Source organism: Thalassophryne amazonica, chromosome 12 (genome assembly GCF_902500255.1).
Source record: "Thalassophryne amazonica chromosome 12, fThaAma1.1, whole genome shotgun sequence".
Classification (NCBI taxonomy): Eukaryota; Metazoa; Chordata; class Actinopteri; order Batrachoidiformes; family Batrachoididae; genus Thalassophryne; species Thalassophryne amazonica.
This window is the reverse complement of record NC_047114.1, coordinates 62,322,157-62,345,436: the sequence shown is the minus strand read 5'-3', so window position 1 is coordinate 62,345,436 and position 23,280 is coordinate 62,322,157. Positions and strand designations below refer to the sequence as shown.

Genomic DNA, 23,280 nt, shown 5'->3' with positions numbered 1-23,280 from the left:
GGATTCGAACCCACGCCTTCCAAAACCTCTGATTGCAAGTTGGAAACTTTACCAGTAAGCTACCATCACTGTCCTGCGATAGATGCTGGAAACTGCCTCATTTCAGGAAGCACATGGATGTATTTAAAAAAAAAAAATAATAAAAATGACACACCATATAAAAACATTGCATTGTATTAAATCCCTCTCATTGAGTGGGCAATACAAATATGATTCGTCTGTTCCTGTGTAGATGACCCATGGTCACTGAAGCACAGGCATGAAATGACATGAATGAGAAGCAGTTTGCTCGTCTCATTCATGTCCACATCTTCTGGTGTGTCTTGCCGACACTCGTGTGTTGTGGACGGCGCACCAAAGGACACCGCGTCATGTGGAACAGTGCTCACGTGGGTGACGTGACAGTCAGACTGGCTGCTGCGTGTTATGTTCCAATGGTCCGTTTGAACCTGGGGGCAGCCTGTCCATGTGCACGTCGTGCGCGTGCTCGCTCGCTGCAGCCCATTGCCATAGTGATACATGTTTTTATTTATATCCACTTGATGACAGCAAACAGACACATGCACGTCACAATGGTCAGTTGTTAGCCCATGTATGTCCAAACACAGTACTGTCCAGCTGGGATTTCCAGAATGACAGATCTCCACAGCCGCTTCTGTCATAGCCACACCTCCTGTCAGTTCAGTGTACATACCAAAGCCACACACGTGGGGCACTTAGACAAATTTCACTGCCAGTACATAGGGCTGTCACAATTATTACAATATTCGTCAATCATGATTATTTTTCATATTCGCGATTACCATGAATTATTTATTTTATCCACAAAGCATAAAACAACTCAGAATCTGACGTCATTGTGCTGCAGCCTCGCTCACTCTGTTTCGCTCTTGTCTTAAGGCAGGACAATAACATGGAGGCTGAGGAGCGATCCGTCCTACCATTTGGATAAGACGGCCGATTAAAACAGTGGCCGTCTTCTTCAAAAGCCATCTAAAATGCGGAGTTTACTGAAGGAGCTGTCGGTGTGTGTGTGTGTGTGTGTGTCACGCAGAGTCAACAGGCTGCAGACTGCGAGGGAGGGGGTGGGGGGAGGGAGATTCCTGAATGCAGGCACGACACGTTACAGTCTGAGAACCATCAAATGCGCAGCGAGCACGGAGCAGAGAGAGGATTTTAACACGAGTGAACATGTTAAAAAAACAAAACCAAAACGTGAAGCTGCTTTTACTTCTCTCTGAACTTTCTCTAAAGGTGTGATTCTGCCGTTACCGTCCTGTTCACACCATGTGCGCATCGTATGCTGAATTTATGAGATCATGAGATGAAATAAACGGTCAAATATCTTTAAAAACATATTTAAAAATGAGAATATATGAATGTACTGAGCAAAAAAAAAAAAAAAAAACCCTGACGTGGAGAAGCTGTGGTGATGTTCAAACGCACAGATCACAAAAAGCATGTGAGAACTCTGAACTTTAACAGCTGTTATTTTCCAAAGGTATTTATTTGTTCAATCTTGAGCTTAATGCAGTGTTTAAGCACAAAACGTGACTGATGAGGAGGAACAATTTCAGAAATGCAACAGAAACAACCACAAATCAGAAAAAGTTGGAACTGTATATAAAATGAAGATAAAAATAAAAATGTTGCACTATTCCCAGTACGTCAGCGTCTCCGGCGGAGAGGAACCAGACCTCCATTACCTGGCATATTGTTTGGCAACGTAAGATCATTAAAAAACAAGATCGAGGAGCTCCGTATAGACGCCAAAGTTTGCTGGGAATACCGGGAAGCTAGTATGTTGTTTTTTTCTGAGACCTGGCTTCATCAAGATATTCCTGACTCTCTTGTTGAACTTGAGGGATTCTCTCTTATCCGAGGGGACAGATCCGAGTTGTCAGGAAAGAGCAGAGGGGGCGGGGTTTGCCTGTTTGTGAATGACAGCTGGTGCAGGCACTATACCGTGAGGGAGACTACGTGTACATCGGACGTAGAATTATTGTGTCTGTCACTGAGGCCTTTCTATCTCCCGAGGGAGTTTGGGAATATAATCATTTGTGTTGTTTATGTTCCACCTAGTGGGAATGCAGTAAGAGCAGCAAGCCTTATAGCTGAATGCATTCATAAACAGTTGCAACGTACACCGGCGGCCCCAGTGTTTGTCTTGGGTGATTTTAATCATTGTAAATTAAAATTATCTCTTCCTGGTTTTCAACAATATGTAAAATGCGAAACGCGTGGAAACAAAGTGTTGGATAAATGCTATGGCAGTGTGAAAAATGCTTACACTGCCAAATCAAAGCCTCCACTTTCAAATTCGGATCACAATATTGTCCAGTTGATCCCGCTTTATAAGACTGCTCTTAAAAGAAGTAAGCCACAAACAAAGACAGTGATTTTATGGGACAAAGACAATATGGAGATACTTAAAGGATCCTTTCTCTGCACTAATTGGGAAATATTTCATGAAATGGAAATAAATGAAGCCACTGAAGCAATAGCAGATTACATTAAATTTTGTGTAGACAGTGTTATGAGTAAGAAAGAAGTTACAGTGTACCCAAATAATAAGCCGTATATAACTAAACAGGTGAAAGAGTGTATTAATAGGAAAAAAATAGCATTTAAGAACAAAGATAGAATGAGTGTGAAAGTGGTACAAAGAGAACTTAATACATTGCTGAAAAAGGCCAGGATATTACACAGGGAAACTATTGAGAAGAACTTTAGCGAATCAGACATTAAAAGGCTGTGGGATAACATCAAGATAATAACAAACATGAATCCAGCTAAAAAGACACTTGCAACAAATGATGATCAAGGAAAAGCAAATGAGTTAAATGATTTTTTTCTGAGGTTTGAAACACAAGATTTTTCTGATGATTGTAAGAATATTCTGGAAAATCTTCCTGTTGATCAAAATACTAGGATTGTAATCGACTCATGGAGAGTTCAATCAATCTTTAAGAAGGTGTCTACAAAAAAATCCACCGGCCCAGACGGCATCTCTGCAATGCTTATAAAAGCATGTGCAGAAGAACTGGCCCTTGCTTGGTGTCCTGTCTTCCAGCAGTCCGTAGACCTTCATACTGTACCAACCCTCTGGAAAAGATCCATTATTGTTCCAATCGCCAAAAAATCGTGCTCACTTGGAAATAATGACTATAGGCCAATAGCTTTAACATCTGTTGTAAGCAAGTGCTTTGAAAAGATTATGCTATTTTTCCTTAAGACGGTTGTTAACCCTGTACTTGATCCATTCCAATTTGCTTATAGGCAGAGTAGAGGCACTGACGATGCCATTAACAGCTTAACCCACTTTTCACTTAAGCACTTGGAAGATCCTACTGCTTATGCACGGATTTTATTGGTTGATTTCAGCTCAGCCTTTAATACATTACAGCCATACCTGTTGTTGTCCAAGTTAAAGGAAATGAATGTTAACCCACTTTTAATCAGATGGTATCATTCCTTTTTAACTAATAGATTACAACAAGTTAGAGTTAATCAAGCTCTTTCGGTACTCAAATCATCAAATACAGGTGTACCACAAGGCTGTGTCAGTTCTCCTGTTCTCTTCACTCTTTATACTAATAATTGTACAAATAACTACTGCAATAACTTTGTTTTTAAATTTTCTGATGATACAGCTATTTTGAGCCTACTGCACAAAGATTCAAGTCCAACAAAGTACTTCCTTGAAGTGAAACACTTTGTGCAGTGGTGTGATGACAACCACTTGGTTTTAAATGTCAATAAAACCAAGGAAATGATTCTGGATCCAAGGACTGTTGGGGACCATACTCCTGTGGTCATACATGGTATTCCCATTGACCAGGTCAACTCATACAAGTACTTGGGGCTGCACATAGACAATACCTTCAGCTGGACTGCACATGTGGACAGTTTGTGCTCCCGATTCCATCAAAGACTTTATTTCCTTCGTAGACTTTGTTTGTATGGAGTCAATCAGAAAATTATGTTGTTGTTTTACCAAGCAGTGTTAGAGAGCCTAGTTAGGTATGGCATGACTGCCTGGTACGGCAAACTTTCTGTACAATTTAAAACGAAACTTAACAGACAAATTGATGATGCAATGAAGATAATCGGAAAGAAACAATATCAGTCCCTCAGTTCACTCTATGAAGAGTCTGTTTTGAAAGCAGCTCAGAGGATACTGATGGATTCAGTTCATGTTCTTCACGCAGAGTACACTCTCCTTCCTTCTGGGAGAAGGTACAGAGTTCCTCGGAGTAGACTGAATAGATTTAAAAATTCATTCGTCCCCATGTCTATTAAATTGTTAAACAATAATGTTTAAAATTGGAATTATGCAATATTTATGGTGTTTCTCCTGACTCCTGTCATGTTAATTTGTTATGGATGTGGTTGTGTTTTTATCTGTATTGTTTGTTTTCTCTTTTCTTGTAAGGCACCTAGCATGAGTCCAAGACAAATTTCCCTGAGGGGACAATAAAGTGTATCGTATCGTATCGTAACATTCTTCCAGAGTTGTGTAATTATACTACGATAGCAGAATATAAAGGGGGAAAAAAGAAAAACAAAGATAGACAATATATTCGTCAATCGCAATTATTTGTCTGACAATTAATCATCTCCAGAAATTCCTAATTGTGACAGCCCTACCAGTACGACAGTGACTGTCTGCAGATTGTTGTCATGCCAAGAATGCGAATGGCCACACATTTTCTAAGTGCCATGCGAGCGGTGTTAGATGTTCATGCGTGTCACCTCTAATTTGGCCGACGAGAGGGTTCGATGGGCTTACACAGCGCACACTCTGTCTGTCAGCCACTGGTGTGCGCAAATAGTTGTAGCAACAGGTGTACAAGACATTGGAAGCAGCTACAAAATTACACGGTTTGCATACAATTCCTGCTTCATGTGCACTTAATGCGCAATTCGACCAAATTCACACCATGTGTGAATGCCCTACCTTCCAATCTTGATAAAAGTGACTAAAATCTATTGACTTCACCCATGACTGACAACATTTATTGGCTTTTGCCTTGGTCCATGTCCTAACTTGATGCCAAGCTTCATAAAATGTTGATATCTTGGTGGCAGACAAACAAAGCAACTATACCAAGCAAAGATGGTTAAAATATAGCTGTAAATGACCATTTTCTATGTTAAACTTTAAATAAGCCAACCAAATAGTCTCTACAATTTCAAGGGAAAAGAAAACAGGATACATATTTCAGAAAAGCATTGTGTCAGATGATTTTTTTTCAACATGCAGCTAAAGCACTGACTTTCTCCCTGCAGTACCTTTTTAAATGTTGTGTGTTGGGGGGGGCGTGGCTGGCTGTTTTGGTGTTCTTTTCTTTTCTTTGCTCTCCAGGTGGCATGAGGGCTGATTTGTCTGTGGAGAAAGTGCTGGCTGAAGAGTCCTCACCCTTATTAGCGTCATGTGGAACACCTGTGGCAGGGGCTCATGTGCGGCCTTGAAGACTTGCAGCTGAAGCAGATAATTGGATGGCGTTCTGCATATAAGTCATGTGTGATTTGAGCAGAACTGCCGGGAACTCGACCTTGTGACGTTCGTTTGTGAGACGCTGAGGACCACGCCTGGGTTTGACATATCGAGCCCGTGAAGCAGGGAAGGGTGAGGACACATGCTGTCAGCACACACTAAAGGTAATTAAGTGATTAAGTAATTGTTGATAGTATCTTGGTGTTTTGTTACACAGTAAACTGAGATTGTGAAGAGAATTGTGTAGCTTGCTTCTCACTGCGGTGGCTTGTTGGATAAGTGATCCTCCACTTGTTGTGAGAGGCTGCTCATTTGTATAAAGTTAAAGAGAAACATTGACCTGAGTGTGTTGCTGATAGCGTGTGTTATGCGAAAGATAGAGTTATATCTGCTGACTCACCTCACCTTCTCTTTGCTCCACAGAGAATCGGTTCGTCATGTCCACCTGGGGGGTGTTTGGCGGTGGTAGTGAGTCCAGGAGCGCTGGGCTTTAATCCTTGCAGGCACTGGAGAACGTGCCACTTATCACTCCACCAGAGGGACGCTTTTTATGTTTTACATTTGTAAGCACAGGTGAAAAATAAATTGTTTCTGTTGGGAACCGCCTTCTGGTTATTTTTACCGCTGGGTTCTGTCAGACGCAGGTCCGCTCCTCAACCCGCGTCGACACATAACAGTAGTTCCCGGCCATTCCATAATGGACCCAGCGGCAGAGGCGGTTCCTTTTGCCGAAAAGGTGCAAGAACACTTGGAGAAAATATGGGAGCAATTACAGCATCTCGCAAATCGAATTGAACAAACAGATGCCCGTGTTACGGAGCTTGCAGCGCAAGCCGTTCCGCTTCCTGCAGCTCCAGCTGTGGCATCATCGATACCGGGGCAGATAACTCCGTCACCCAGGGATTCGGTGTTCGAACCGGTTATTTGTCATCCGGAGCCTTATGCGGGAGACGCCGAAGCTTGTGCTTCGTTTCTGATGCAATGTTCTCTGGTCTTTACTCAGCGACCGGCTTCCTTCTCTTCCGATAGAAGTCGTGTTTCCTATGTAACAAATCTGCTAGGAGGCGACGCCTTAGCTTGGGTCACTGCGTTGTGGAGTGATTGATGGGCTCACTTAATTGTCAATTTTGTATGTGGTTTTAGGTATTTTCTGTTTGGGTTGTTGGGTCGTTTTATTTTGTTGTTTTTATTTCTCTACATCCCTAACCCCAACCTCACTTGCCCCAAGACCGTTTGTCTTGTGGGTTGTGGGGTGGTGCAGGTTGGTCACGCTGAGCATTCTCAGAAGACCTCTGCATCTAGGGGGGGGGGGGGGGTGTTAGAGACGTTTCTTTGGTTTGGTTAGGGCCCGGTTCCACTCCAGCCTCGGTGAGCCTTTGTACCGTTCGTCATTGGTGTTGCCGGGGTGTGGTGCAGCGGAGACTTACCAAAGTCGGAGGGGTGGGCCGATCTGTTGCCGTTCGCCATTTCGGTAGTTCCACCCCTCCCGAGAGGCTGGGGTATGGTCGAGTTGTGGCACTGGACGCATTTCCAGTTCTCTGCTGCGCCTTGGGGTTGGAGCTGGGTTAGTTTTTTCCTGTTCCCTTCTCCGGATTACTATTTTGAGCCGTTTGCCAAGATTGAGCCGCCGGGGGGCTCTGGGAGGGACCTGGGGTCTTTCGGGGTGCTGGGGAGGGTAACGGGATTTATGGTCGTTTATATCCCCCCGGGGTTGTTTTTGGTTGTCCTCCGGGGGTTGATTTTTGATTTCGTTTTGTTTTCCTTCCGGGTTCCACCTCCGGGGTTGATGGGACGGTCCTCTGGGGGGGAGTTGGCTTGGGACCAACCAGCCATGTGTGACCGAGTCTGGGGTTCCGGGGTTGTGGGGTGGGTACCTCCTGGGGTTGATGGTACGGTCCCCTGGGGGGGCGCCGTGTTACTCCATGTACACCTGGGGACCTTTGTTGGGCTTATGGTTTTGGCTGTTCCTCCTGGAACTGGCCATGTCGGCCTTCTGGGGGGGGTTGGGCTGCCGGTCATTCTGGGGGGGTTGTTTGTTATTTTTCTTTTATGCATTTACGTTTGTATTGTGTTTGTGGGACTGTGTTGGGGTTTTGCATTTGGGAGTTTTCTTTTCTTCCCGGGGTTTGATGGGACGGTCCCCTGGGGAGGTTGTTGGGTGGGTTTTTGTGTTTTTGTTTTTTCCTGTGTGAGTGACCTTGTTTCTGGGGGATGTTTTGGGGGCTTTTGTTGATGCCAGCCGGCCTTCCTGCTGCGGTGCCTGTCCTGCTTTCTGACGTGGACCCTGGAGGGAGGTGCTGTTCTCGGGCCTGGTTGGTTCGGTTGCCGGGGGGCTTCCCGTTGATGGGGGGGTACTGTTGTGTGTTGGGGGGGGCGTGGCTGGCTGTTTTGGTGTTCTTTTCTTTTCTTTGCTCTCCAGGTGGCATGAGGGCTGATTTGTCTTTGGAGAAAGTGCTGGCTGAAGAGTCCTCACCCTTATTAGCGTCATGTGGAACACCTGTGGCAGGGGCTCACGTGCGGCCTTGAAGACTTGCAGCTGAAGCAGATAATTGGATGGCGTTCTGCATATAAGTCATGTGTGATTTGAGCAGAACTGCCGGGAACTCGACCTTGTGACGTTCGTTTGTGAGACGCTGAGGACCGCGCCTGGGTTTGACATATCGAGCCCGTGAAGCAGGGAAGGGTGAAGACACATGCTGTCAGCACACGCTAAAGGTAATTAAGTGATTAAGTAATTGTTGATAGTATCTTGGTGTTTTGTTACACAGTAAACTGAGATTGTGAAGAGAATTGTGTAGCTTGCTTCTCACTGCGGTGGCTTGTTGGATAAGTGATCCTCCACTTGTTGTGAGAGGCTGCTCATTTGTATAAAGTTAAAGAGAAACATTGACCTGAGTGTGTTGCTGATAGCGTGTGTTATGCGAAAGATAGAGTTATATCTGCTGACTCACCTCACCTTCTCTTTGCTCCACAGAGAATCGGTTCGTCGTGTCCACCTGGGGGGTGTTTGGCGGTGGTAGTGAGTCCAGGAGCGCCGGGCTTTAATCCTTGCGGGCGCTGGAGAACGTGCCACTTATCACTCCACCAGAGGGACGCTTTTTATGTTTTACATTTGTAAGCACAGGTGAAAAATAAATTGTTTCTGTTGGGAACCGCCTTCTGGTTATTTTTACCGCTGGGTTCTGTCAGACGCAGGTCCGCTCCTCAACCCGCGTCAACACATAACATTAAAGCTAACTTTGATCTAGCTCACACGTGAATTTTTAATGTTCTACAAGCTGCACACACTTGCTCCACAAGATCTCCCACTGCAGGTCAGTGCACAGCATACAGACACACAGTTGGGGGGAAGTCTGTGAATACATGTTCAGAACATTTGTTTAACCTGACCTCTGTCCTTACCCCTCCTTCAGAAGTGCACCATGAATTCTTCAAAACAGCTCTCAACAACTCATTTTTTGCACCCACATCAGACCTGGGCTCGCAGTAACCACTACCAAATCACAAGTTGCCCTGTCTCAGTAAGATACGCATGCACCCACACATACACACAATTCCTTTGGCTCATATATCTTTCATGAATGCACCCAAAAGTGCAAGTTACATCATCGAGACACACCTACCCGAGGACCATGACTCACTCTAATGCACCTGCTGCAATGACCAAAAAAATATAAGGCATCCATTTATATCTCAACATGTAAAGCTCATGTGTGCATCTTTGCCATTGCACAAGCCCTGTCAGTTTGGTTTTCAAACAGCTGTAGAAGAAAACCTTTAACCTTAACTGAATATAAAGAGGAAAAAAAAAATCAGTTAAGTTGAGGAGTAGGAGAAGAGGAAAAAAAGAAGATGAAGAACAAGTACAAAGAAGGAGGGTGAAATTAAGTTTTCTTTTCTGCAGTCCCTTTAATCAGTTTGGCAGTTCCAAACCAGAAAATTACTTCTCGCTGTGTTTCACTGTCAAAATGAGAAAAGCCCTGGAAATGTATTAGTATCAAGTCACTTCCATAAATCAATTATAGTTATAAATGCCTTATATATTGTATTTTCAGCAAGGGAAGTCTGAAGTTGAATAATACTACACAAATATAAACAGGGTGAGTGATGAGGAATCTCTGCAAGTGTCAAGACGCTATTTTAATCAGAACTGAATGTAAAGCATGTACTCCACACACAAGAACATCTGTTGTTCACACATACGAGGTCTGTCAATAAAGTATAGGTCCTTTTTATTTTTTTCAAAAACTATATGGATTTCATTCATATGTTTTTACGTCAGACATGCTTGAACCCTCATGTGCATGCGTGAGTTTTTCCACGCCTGTCGGTGACGTCATTCGCCTGTGAGCACGCCTTGTAGGAGGTGTGGTCCAGCCACCTCATCGGAATTCCTTTGTCTGAGAAGTTGCTGAGAGACTGGCGCTTTGTTTGATCAAAATTTTTTCAAAACCTGTGAGGCACATCGAAGTGGACATGGTTCGAAAAATTCAGCTGGTTTTCGTTGAAAATTTTAACGGCTGATGAGAGATTTTGAGGTGATACTGTCGCTTTAAGGACTTCCCACGGAGCGGGACGTCCCGCAGCGCTCCCAGGCGCCGTTGTCAGCCTGTTTCAAGCTGAAAACCTCCAGATTTCAGGCTCTATTGATCCAGGACGTCGTGAGAGAACAGAGAAGTTTCAGAAGAAGTCGGTTTCAGCATTTTATCCGGATATTGCACTGTTAAAGGAGATTTTTTTAATGAAAGACGTGCGAACGGATTGTCGCGGCAGTTCACAGCCGCCGCCACTGGAAAAACAACTCTGTTGGAAGCCTTAAGGACAAGTTGGAACATGCCCAGCTGTTAAACAATTTCTCAGATACTCACTCCACTGAAAGCCATCAAAAGCCGCCTGGATTTTACAAATGGTTATCAACACGGAGGTGTTTTTCCTGTGGCGGAGCGTCGCGGCGGCTGCGAGCCAACGCTGCAATGGCTCCATCCAGAGATGGGTGTGGTGTCTGTTTCTGTAACCCTCCTGTCCTGTGCACCGACAACATTTCCTGTATATTCGTTTTGTGAATTGTTTTGTCACCCCTTTGAGTCTAGTCTGCTTCACGTTTCTTCCTCAGAGGGAGTTTTTCCTTACCACTGTTGCCTGTGAATGAATGAATGGATGAATAATGAATGAATAAATGAATGAATAAGCTTTATTGTCATTGTATAAAGAACACAATGAAATGTCGTTTGGCAACACCCCTGTGCTGCAGCTCCCTCACAGATAAATTACAATATACAATAGACTATCACATATAAAATATATAGTCTGTTAAAAACTCAGTATGAATAAGATAATGAATATTAAATACATATTTTAAAGAATAAAACAGTGGAGGGGATATCCGGTGCAATAATAAAAACAGTGCAGTGTGATCCCCAGTGCGATACAAGTAGTCAATATTCTTCTAAAAGTCTTTTCACAGCCATTGGGAAAAAGCTGTCCCTCAGTCTGTTTGTGTGGGCTCCGACGGGGCTGCCAGATGGGAGGATGGAGAAGAGGGAGTGTCCCGGATGGTAGGGATCATTCGTGATCTTTGTGGCCCGTCTGAGAAGGCGTTTTGAGTAAATCTCAGCCAGGGATGGGAGCAGGCAACCGATGATCCGCTGAGCTGTTTTAATCACTCGCTGAAGCTGTTTCTTCTCAGATGCAGTGCAGCTGGCGTACCACACCGTACATCCATATGTGAGTACGCTCTCGATGGTGCAGCTGTAGAAATTCTTCAACAGAGGCGGAGGCAGCTTGTTCTTTTTCAATGTTCTTAGGAAAAATAGGCGTTGCTGGGCCTTTTTAACCATATGATTGCTATTGGCTGTCCAGCCAACTTCCTCAGAGATGTGTAGTCCTAGGAACTTGAATTCTTGGACACGTTCCACCCGTTCCCCTTTGATCATCAGAGCATGGTGAGGTGTAGCCTGCGCCTTCCGAAAGTCAATTATTATTTCTTTCATTTTCTTGGTATTCAGGTCGAGATGGTTTTCACTGCACCATGTCACCAGTGAATCCACTTCCTCTCTGTAGGGCGTTTCACTGTTGTCACTAATCAGTCCCACGACTGTCGTGTCATCAGCAAATTTGATATCAGAGTTGGTGGCACTGTGAATAGCAACGCAGTCATGGGTGTACAGTGTGTACAAGACGGGGCTTAGTACACACCCTTGTGGCACGCCAGTGTTGATGACAGTGGAAGCGGATGTGGAGTTGCCTATTCTGACATGCTGCTGTCTGTTTGTCAGAAAGTCCTTAATCCATAGGCATAGCGGGGTTCCAAGCTTCAATGCCTGCAGTTTGTTGACAAGCCTACTAGGGCTGATGGAACTGAACGCTGAGCTGAAATCAACAAACAGCATTCGGACATAAGTGTTTGGATTTTCCAAGTGGCTCAGAGCAGAATGAAGCGCAATGGAAACTGCGTCATCTGTGCACCTATTGGACTTGTATGCAAACTGGTGCTTGTCGAGGCCGGGTGGAATCTTGTCCTTGATGTAATTGAGCACCAGCTTTTCCATACACTTCATTATCACTGGTGTCAGAGCCACTGGCCGGTAGTCATTCAGTCCCGAAATGGCAGAGCATTTGGGCACAGGAATGATGCTGGCAATTTTCAGGCAGGCGGGGACTGTGATCTGCTGCAGTGATTGATTAAAAATCTTTGTAAACACGTCAGTCAGTTGGTAAGCACACGACTTCAGCAGCCTCCCTGGCATGTTGTCGGGCCCAGGTGCCTTGCTGATATCGATCTTCCTCAGTACCTGCAGTACCTGGTGCTGCTGGATAACAAGGGGCTGACTGTGAGGTGATGTTGGTGGCGGCATTTTTTATAATCCGTGATGTTTTGGATACCCTTCCACATGAAGCGTGCGTTGCCCTCTATGAAGTTGGCCTCTATGCGCTTCCTGTAGTTTGCCTTGGCAGCCTTAATACCTTGGGTCAGGTCTGCTCTGGCCTGTCTGTATGAGTCTCTGTTCCCTGACCTCAGTGCCATGTCCCGAGCCTGGAGAAGTAATCTGGTCTTTTTACTAAACCAAGGTTTTTGGTTGGGAAAGACCTTCACCACCTTTTTAGCTGTTGCATTGTCCATAGAAAAAGAAATGTATGACAGGACTGAGTCAGTGAAATGCTCAATGTCTATGTGCTCAAAAATGTCCCACTCTGTGTCCTCAAAGCAGTCTTGAAGAGATAGTTTGGTCTCTTCAGTCCAACACTGAATTGTTTTATTCAGCGGTTTAGACCTACAGATGAGTGGTTTGTAGGCTGGTGTCAGTATCAAAGAAAGGTGATCAGAGTGGCCCAGGTGGGGGGAGGGACGGGCTTTATATGCCTCTGGAGAGCTAGTGTAAACCTGGTCTAATGTTTTGCTTTTCCTTGTCCTGATATCCACATTTTTGTAGAACCTGGGGAGCACAGTCTTTAAATTTGTGTGGTTAAAATTCCCAGCCACAATAAAAAAGCTATCTGGGTGTTTGTTCTGCTGTCTGGTTATGCTGTCATACAGCTTGGACATCGCAATTTTAGCATTTGCATGCGGGTGTACATACACAGCGGCTACAAACACTCGGCCGATTTCTCTCGGCAAGTAACAGGGTCTGCATTTTAATAATAAAATCTCTAGGTTGGGGCAGCAGTGCTTCTCAATGACCGTAGTGTCCGCGCACCACTTGTTATGAACGTAGACACACACGGCCCCCCGGTCTTACCGGAGTTTGTTGTGCGGTCCGCCTGGTAGATTGTGCGACCTGCTAACTCCACAGCCTGGTCGGAAATATTTCCATGGAGCCACGTCTCCATCATCACCAAGAGGCAGCTATTCATCGCGTTGTTGGTGTCGCGTAGTTTAATCTCATCCATTTTATTAACCAATGAGCGAACGTTTGCTAAAAAGACGCTAGGAACAGCCGGCTTGTGTGGGTCGGCGGCTAGCCAAGCCCGGCTGCTGGCACGCTTGCCTCGTTTCTGGTGTCTTCCACACCGTCTCGCTGCCTCCGCTCTGTCCGTAGACTCTTCCGCTTCCTTCGGCTTGTGCACTCCTGCCACACGGTCCGCTCTCGGTCCGTCTTCTCAATCTGTCCTTTCATGTCACTGTATGAATGTATGTCTGCGACCATGAGTCATATACAGAGGCACAGAGGGGTCATACTTGTCTTGTCTGCTCAATAAGAGGGATTCAATATTAGAAATTGCAGTGTTTTTTTATGGTGTGTGGTTTTCATTTTTTTTCTCCACAGCAACGGCGTGATGTGGTGCAACATGTTCCAGCTGCTCGCACTGACTGTGAAACCATCGCAGCGGGATCGTTCACGCCTGCCCACACGTGTGTCCCTCCGGTGTCGGCTCAATGCTTTCGGGGTTTGCTCATTCGGGCTGTTTTGCTGTGATTTGCCCTGATTTGTTCTTATTCATGCTATGTGTGAAGGGGCCCTGATGTACGTGGACTCACATTTTCATGGGTAATGTTATGATATTGTTCACAGTGACTACCCTACAGCTGCCAAGTCTGGCTTATGGTACTGTCAGCAAAACAAACTGAAACTGTCAATAACATCTGTTCAGTGCCTTTCTGTTGAAATACTTAACCCTCAAGTGACCGAGTGGGGTCATTTATGACCCCACGTACATATTTTTGTGCACCATTTTTCTGTTTTTAATTGGAAAAAAGTTTCCTACCATGAATTTGTCAATCTATTTGTCCTGCATTTGTTCATAGAATTTTGCAAGGATCGGTCAATCCATGTGGCAAGTATAATGAAAACTTGTGCAGGGTCACTTATGACCCCCCGTGAAGATCTTTGAGATTTTTGACATTATAGTTTCAGGTGGTATTGTAATTTGCAAACTCTAATCATTATTTTACTGTTTTGCAGGGAAGCATGGTCAACAGACCTAGAATAGAAAGATTTACAGCTGCACAAGCATTGAGACTGATTATTGATGTGCAGAGTGTGGATGAAAATAGCTCATGGTTGTCACAAAGGACAATTGATGGGTTCACTGAGATTTGTGTTAAAGTCGTGGCATATTTGCTAGCTACCGATTCTTCTATATTTGTTGCTATAATAATTATCCTTCCATATTCGTTGCTAAAATAGCTTAGTCCCTTGAGGATTAAGGAAAGGGCAGACAACTTTGAGTGAAGAGATGAGTGCCAAAATAGAACTCTTCCAATGAATTCAAATGCATATGCTGTTGCGAATGACATACTGCATTACTGGTAATAGCAAAAGCACTGAATTAGACAACATTTTGGTTCACCTGTGAAGGTATCACAGTAGTTATGGTATCACATTGGGTCGAAATGTGATATAGAAACAAATTTAACAAATCAATTTCCCTTTTGCACCGTAATTGTATATTTTGATCAACTTTCAATGAACCCCAAGTTAGTAGGAAGTATGTCTGAAATGTAACACCCGAGATGTGCTAGGGCCTCAAAAGTCTCAAACACTGGAGCAAGAACTGCTGAGAACTAGAAACTATATTTTGTACGACTGAGCTTCAGCAGTCAAACAAGAAAATATGAGACATGATTCAGGTGGACAGTACTTCATTCCTAGGAATTGTGTATATACACAGATCTGCCTTTGTAAATGCAGACAGAGACACTGCACTTCCTTCTTTAGTATCCAGTTGTAGATCAGGGAGAACATATGATCTGAAAGCAGCTAATATGGTACACCTGCAGAAAAGAAGCCAAGCTTTTCTGAGGTAATCTGTGTCTGAATTCTATTTTGTCAGCAGGTGCTCTGAGGAAATGCAGTCTATTCAAAAGGCACAAGTACTGTGGAAGCCACAAATAGCTCCAGTCAGGAAAGCATGAATGATGGAACAGGGACAAGAAATGGGGCGGTCTGCCAAGACTCGTAGTCTACAATACTGAGATCTGCAGCCAGTGTTTATGAATGAATAACACTCTGGTTCCTAATAACGCCTGATACTGAGAGTGCAATTTGGGACAGTCACAGGATGGCTCTGGAGGGAATGGGTGAGGTTTTGCATCAGTTGACTATGAGGTACTCTGAACCTTCCTTATGACCCTGTGTTGCTATTATTCCTCATGTAAAAACCGTGTCTTTTTGCATCACACTAGACAGTACTTTTTCACTTTTGTAGGTTTTCTGATTTCAATCCATCACAAATCCAGAGCCGTCCAAAATAAAAACATCTGGACCTCAAAAGAACAATTACAGATTATAGAGTTTTCATGGAGCCAGAGACTGCAATTAATTATTGAATGCAATATTGATTTCTCTATTGGTTATTCAAATATGTGACATCACACATTAACTTGCAGTTTAGTTTTCAAGTTAAACAGCATTTCTGAAAGGTTGTCAGAAAGGTGTAGACAAAGGCCCCTGAAGACTTTTTTGTTGTTGTTGTTATTATTGTGTCTGTTTTGTCATCTGACCACCAAGCAATCTCACAAACAGCAAAACTGTCCCCACAGAACCAAATTTATGTAGGAGCTTAGGTCCCAGGCATGAAAATTCACAACAGATTTCCTTGACCATTAAAAACTGTGTTTTATATTCATAACACAGCATGCAAACAACATCTGAAAAGTACAGCATGTGCCTTGAGAGGTGAAACTCAAAGCCATTTTTCAATAAAAATGTCCGAAAAATATATACACATGAATAGGCAGGTTCCAAACTAACAGCATTTTCATGATGCTTCCCTTCTGAAACACCTTTATGATTCATCCAACTTAATTTTGTATTTGCAAATTGTGCTACCATATTATTTGTGCAATATGGCTATTATTACCTGAGCTGAAACAAGCCCTTATTATCTCTGCCAAAGAGATATTTTTGTTCCTTTTTTCTGTCTGACTCTCAGCACGATATCTCAAATATACAGGAATGGATTTCAATGAAATTTGGTAGAGCAGTAGGCACTGGTTAAAAAAAATGTTCATTTTTTTATAACATCTCCCACTGATTTTATTTGACTGATGTTACATTTGTATAGTTACAAAACAGTGTTGCCATCTAAACTTAGACTTGGGTAAAAATAGGATAGACTCAGAAGAACTGCAGAATCTTGGCAGAGTCCCCTCTAGTTTCCATTGCGATTAATTTAACAAATTTATTTAGAAAAGTCAGAAAATTAAAAATATACAAATCATCATTTCCAACAGCCTAATGTTGCATTTTGTCTTTTGTTAACCCAAGGTCAAATAAATAATACAGGTTTTGCAGTGAGAAACAGAGAAAATGGGTACACACTGTATTTGAAAAGCTGGAGCCAAACAGCATTTACTATTTTTTGTTTGATTTCAGTCAGTGAAATAGTTCCCAGCAAGACATCGTGACAATTCCAATGTTTCCCAGGTGGCGACTAATTTTTCAACTTCACTTGAGTTCAGCACGTGACCGCACTGCAGACAGGGGTCACTACATTGTTAGTCCCACGAGAGCAGAAGACTACACAGAAACTGTGTTTCAATATTTCATCTAGTTCCTGAGACATAGTTATTAATGTATTTGATCTTGACCTCAGTCCTATGACCTTGACATAACCTGTCCACTGAGTTTATCCACCAAATTTGACTGAAATTCCTCTTTGAATTTTGAAGGTGTCATCGCAGCCGGACAAACAAAACAGACATACATGGCCCCTTACAATAAACCTCTCTCCTCTTGGCTTGGAGGCAAATTAATCTCCTGTGACTGACTCCTTGAATAATACTTTCAGTTCAAATGAGTTCACTGTGGACGAGGAGCTGGAAGCCGTATGACTTTATGAGTAACGGCAGCAGATGCTTATTCATCACTGAGGTAACAGAGTCCGCGTCAGAGGAGGAGGCGGTGACGCACGGCTCCTGTGGAGGAATAGAGTATTCCCTCACGACTACAGCAGAGCGGAGGAGGCGCGACAGCGGCGGCGGCGCGGTAGACGCCGCGGTAGCGGCAGGGGCTTCCTCCTCCTCCTCCTGTGACCGCCCACGCATGAATGAACACAGACACGCCATCATACCGGGAACTGCGGTTTTCCTCCTCCGTGACTACAAACTCTACATACAGTAACATCACGGCTGCTCGCATCAAATATTATCTTAAAGAGCCACTAAAAACAAACATGTCATGCTCTCTAACAGTTGGCATTAAAAGTATGCTTCTCACAGTGGAGCAGGGATTTATTGACTATTCAGCAAAAAAAAAAAAAAAAACCCAGCTCCGGCTGCGCGTGGACTTTTTCTTTTGCTAACACCTCGCAGCAAGCTAACCCACAGAGCGCACAAACAGGTGTAATAAAGCCTCTTTTGTTGCTGCCTTACCTCCCACACACAGCAGGGACATCTCTGACAGCGCTGTGAGCGTCCCCGGCTGTCCTCTGCTGCTCCGTGACTCCAAAAGCGCGTTTTGTTCCTTTACGCTGACTATTTAAAAAAAAACACAACAACAACAACAAGAGAAAAACCAAACGTCAAAAAAAAATAACGCGAAAACATCGCTACAAAGCCCTCTTCGTGGGAAGCAGGTGCTCTTTTCGCCGGACAGTCGCCGCACTCTCTTCACCTCCTCTGCATTGCCTCAGCAGCTCTCCTCCTCCTCCTCCTCCTCATCCGCTGCGCTGCTCCTCCTGCGCGCGCAGCCATGTTGTTTTCAGCGCCGCGTGCCGCGTAGCAGGCGGTGGGGGCGGAGAGGGGGCGGAGCTACTCCAGACAAACCTGTGACCCGTCTCCATCCTCCATCTGTCAGAGCCCAACGTGAAAGATCATGTTGTAGAGGAAGCTACTCAACAAAAATATAAACGCAACACTTTTGGTTTTGCTCCCATTTTGTATGAGATGAACTCAAAGATTTCAAACTTTTTCCACATACACAATATCACCATTTCCCTCAAATATTGTTCACAAACCAGTCGAAATCTGTGATAGTGAGCACTTCTCCTTTGCTGAGATAATCCATCCCACCTCACAGGTGTGCCATATCAAGATGTTGATTAGACACCATGATTAGTGCACAGGTGTGCCTTAGACTGCCCACAATAAAAGGCCACTCTGAAAGGTGCAGTTTTATCACACAGCACAATGCCACAGATGTCGCAAGATTTGATGGAGCGTGCAATTGGCATGCTGACAGCAGGAATGTCAACCAGAGCTGTTGCTCGTGTATTGAATGTTCATTTCTCTACCATAAGCCGTCTCCAAAGGTGTTTCAGAGAATTTGGCAGTACATCCAACCAGCCTCACAACCGCAGACCACGTGTAACCACACCAGCCCAGGACCTCCACATCCAGCATGTTCACCTCCAAGATCGTCTGAGACCAGCCACTCGGACAGCTGCTGAAACAATCGGTTTGCATAACCAAAGAATTTCTGCACAAATTGTCAGAAACCGTCTCAGGGAAGCTCATCTGCATGCTCGTCGTCCTCATCGGGGTCTCGACCTGACTCCAGTTCATCGTCGTAACCAACTTCAGTGGGCAAATGCTCACATTCGCTGCCGTTTGGCACGTTGGAGAGGTGTTCTCTTCACGGATGATGCGAAGGAGATGTGTTGCACTGCATGAGGCAAATGGTGGTCACACCAGATACTGACTGGTATCCCCCCCAATAAAACAAAACTGCACCTTTCAGAGTGGCCTTTTGTTGTGGGCAGTCTAAGGCACACCTGTGCACTAATCATGGTGTCTAATCAGCATCTTGATATGGCACACCTGTGAGGTGGGATGGATTATCTCAGCAAAGGAGAAGTGCTCACTATCACAGATTTCGACTGGTTTGTGAACAATATTTGAGGGAAATGGTGATATTGTGTATGTGGAAAAAGTTTTAGATCTTTGAGTTCATCTCATACAAAATGGGAGCAAAACCAAAAGTGTTGCGTTTATATTTTTGTTGAGTGAAGACATGCGTATGGTCAACAAATAGAGCATGTTAAGGCCTTCGGATTTCTTGGAAGTTGCGGTCGGAAACACTTTGTTGTGGAGTAGGGAAAGGAAGCTTGGATGGTGAAATGGATGCTGGTCGGGACTGGCGTCTGTGATGAACATAACTCAAAAACAGCTGGAAGGATTTCCTTCAAACTTGATAAGAATATTATTTGAATAGATACAGGGATTAAAATACTACGTCATTACGATGAATTTCCGTGAATTGGGGCTACCTAAAATTTACTACGTACAAACGTTCCAAAATCAATTTTTAGAATAATGTCTTTGGTTTTTTGGGTTTTTTTTTTTTTTTTTTTTTTTTTTGGCAGCGAGTTCGTGTGTCCTGTGCATTCTGCTGTGTGTTTGAGTGTCTCAGCACGGAGCAAACAGTGCGGAGTTTTACAAATATTTTTAAACATTTCTTTAGTTTAAAGGACACGTGATGTAATATGCGCTCATAAAACCTTCTTACCTCTCAGTCAGGTTACTCTTTCCACACAGATACACAAATTCTTGATTGTTACTGCTCAGAGACTGCAAAGCAGGGGCGAATCTAGGCAGAAAGAGGATGTTGTAGGGGGACGTGCCCTCCACAACAACCCTTAATTAAAGGTCCACTTTTGAAGACATTTTTTTATACTACTACTTATAATAATAATAATAATAATAATAATAATAATAATAATAATAATAAGTAATTTTAGCAACTGAAGTGTTTAAATCAGTATTACTCTGGGCCTGTTTTACTATACTTCTGGACTAAGTTTAATTGATGAGCCATATAAATATAAGTTTATTTAATTAAAATTTACTGCGTAACTAAAGCAATATCCTTTTTAAAATATAATATCTAAGCTCTAGCATTACTGTGTCTGTTTGGGGTTCTAGCTTTAAAATCAAGTCAGTTAGGATGAGGAAAGCCCCCCCCAAAAAAAGAAAATGATTACAGCTCTTGTGGTTAATAATCGTATCAAACATGTAGGTTGTGATATCAGTTTTGGTTAAAGGCCAAGAAAACGTGAAAATGTGCAAAATAAAATACAAATGCAACACACATTAAGCAGTACAACTAAATTGGGGGGGGGGGGGGTGCGGAGAGATCAGGTTGAGAAAATAGCCATCAAACTACCCTCCAGAATGCATTCCTGGACATCAAATATCCAGAATTTTCTCCCCTTGCTGACAATGGCGGCTTTAGATTTTAATTGGTATTGAATGAAATGAAAGCTGTAGAAAAGCTGTGCCCTAAATGTGTTTATCCTGAGCTATTAATGTGAAGGTAAAGGCTTTCTATAATATGATGCTGCGTTATAAAAGAGCAGCAATGGTTAGTGAGTGAAATATAATCTTGTTCAGCAGAAGAACAATTTGCTGTTTTCATTACCGTCTCCACCATGTTTTACCTTAATCTCTAGAACATGATTGCAAAAGGGTTTCTATAAAAAGGTAGATGTTGATCATCTTATAATTTTCAGTCAAAAGATTTTTTTTTAAAATTTGCTTTAATCCCTGTGGATATCTACACAGTGAAATCACCAGTATAAAACAGTGTAAACACTGGCAGTGTTAATTTAACACTGGTCATTTTACTGTGTATAGGTCATAAAAGGTTAAGGAACTCGTGGTCCAAATAAACATTTTTATTTATTTATTTATTTATTCATGCATTCATTTTTGTATATCTCAACAACTAAGAAGCCTAATTTGATGATCTTATTTGCAAAATTACATTTTATTATTATTATTATTATTATTATTATTTTATTTATTTATTTTAAATGCACCCCTACTTTTATTTAGTAAATGAGAGAACATTATACATATGGGCAGCTGCAGTCATACATACTGTATATGTTCAGTTTTATGTTATGTGACAAAAAATATTGTCAACATTTTTTGAATTGAACTGAATTCATTTGATTTGACATTCAGGTATTGATTACATGCATATGTTGATACAACTACTAATATATACCACACTAAATATGATCTTCCAGACCTTTGCTTCAAAAAATTTTCTGAACTGGAATGCTTTAAATTTTTGTTGAATACCCCTGTTCTAAAGCATGTGCTGAATAGCAAAATATTTGTGATTGATTGATATGAATGATGCACAGTGGCTTAATGGTTAACACTTTTGCCTCACATCAAGAAGGTCATGAGATCGATTCCCACCTGTGGCCTTTCTGTGTGGAGTTTGCATGTTCTCCCCGTGTTTGAGTGGGGTCCCTCCGGATGCTCCAGCTTCCTCCCACATCCAAAGACAAGCAGATTAGGTGAATAGGTGTTTTTTAGGTGTGCATGTGAATGTGTTTGTCTATATGTGGCACTGTGATAGACTGGCGTCCTGTCCAAGGTGTACCCCGCCTCACACCCTATGACTGCTGGGATAGGCTCCAGCCCCCCACGACCCTTATTTGGTGTAAGTGGCTGAAGGTGAGTGAGTGATATGAAGGACTTCATAAAGAAGTTACACAGAGGTCCTATGAAGAACTCATAAAAAGACCATTACAGACATATGTATATTTACTTGTATATTTACATTCACAGCAGCACAGTGGATTAGTAGTTAGCGCTGTTCCCTCACAGCAACTCAGTAATGCATATGGTATCATGCATAGCACTAGAGTCTTTGTGGGAATTTTAATAACTGCCAGACAATGTGACGAGTTGGTATATTTAGCTACTTATGATACACCAGTAGTAATGGACCCATTTGTATAAAAAAAAGAAGAGATGTCACAGAGAATATAAACAAAAATGGATTGCAGAAAAGCGAGCATGCATATGTAAGCCACCGGTCTATGTGACATTGATGGCGATGCCAGCAATGCTGCTTTAATCACTTTTGCACCATCAAATGTTGAGAGTGAAGACTCTGAATAGTGCACTCATGATGTCTCAGTCAAAAACCATAACATTGCTCACAATGGTATGTCTAGGACCCGTGACAGTGATGAAGCTGATAATGAAACTGTCAACTTTTTGCATTGACAAAACCATCACGACATTGTTTTATTGATCTTTTATTGAATTAGTTCTGTGTTATTCTTTGGTGTCATGGTCTGGTGCTTTGTCGGTGAAGGAGAGAAACAAACTGATGCAGATTGTGAAGTGGTCAGGGAAGCTGATTGGTGAACCACAGCTTAGCCCTGAGTCTCTGTGTAACAAACAGCTACAGAGGATCACTAATTCCATTATAAATGACCATTCACCCTCTACATGGGGAATTCCAGTTTCTTCTCTCTGGTCGGAGGTTTATAGTGCAGAACAAAGTGAGGATGCACTTGATCAGCATGCGCCTTTAACATCTGATTCTGATGATAACATGGAAAAGGATAATAACTTGGACAGTGAAAGTGTAAAAATGAAGCACAGTGCTGTGGACAGTATTAACATTTTAAAGCAAAAACGCCATCTAAATCTACCAGTTTTGGATAATGTCACAAACCCGCGTTCAAATACAAGTGGAAAAAAATAGTCCAGCTGCCTGCCAGTAGATTAATCTGATGTAATTATGTGCACACCCCAGTACATGAATACATTGGGTATAGCCTTTTAGTGCATTATGTCCATGAGCACCAGGTATGGAAGCCCACTATCTACACGTTTGTCGTGTATATCCCTCGACCTTTTCATCTTTCAAACATCTTTGTGTACACTGTCATTATAGTTCAGATGCAGTTCCTTGTCAAGAGCAATAGCTGTCCTTCTGTCTGTTGTTCCATCCATCTGTACGGCAAAACATTTTGCATCCTAAAACTCAAGGATGCAAAACTCCATCAATCCATTTTCTATACCCGCTTACTCCAAGCAAGGGTCACGTGGGGAGAGGAGAGCTTTTGGCTGGAGTCTATGCCAGCAG

The 23,280-nt window shown here is 43.0% G+C and overlaps 1 protein-coding gene across 3 annotated transcripts in view; it reads right to left on the bottom strand.

Annotated features, from left to right (window-relative positions):
• The window catches only part of LOC117521082 (protein unc-13 homolog A-like), a 97,201-nt gene extending 79,128 nt beyond the window's left edge, over positions 1-18,073 (bottom strand). For all 3 annotated transcript variants that reach the window (XM_034182398.1, XM_034182399.1, XM_034182400.1), the window contains exon 1: positions 17,814-18,073. In XM_034182398.1, coding sequence (XP_034038289.1) covers positions 17,814-17,835 — 22 coding nt within the window. In that variant the 5' untranslated portion in view covers positions 17,836-18,073. The remainder of the gene's footprint in view (positions 1-17,813) is intronic.
• Between the last annotated feature and the right edge of the window lie 5,207 nt (positions 18,074-23,280).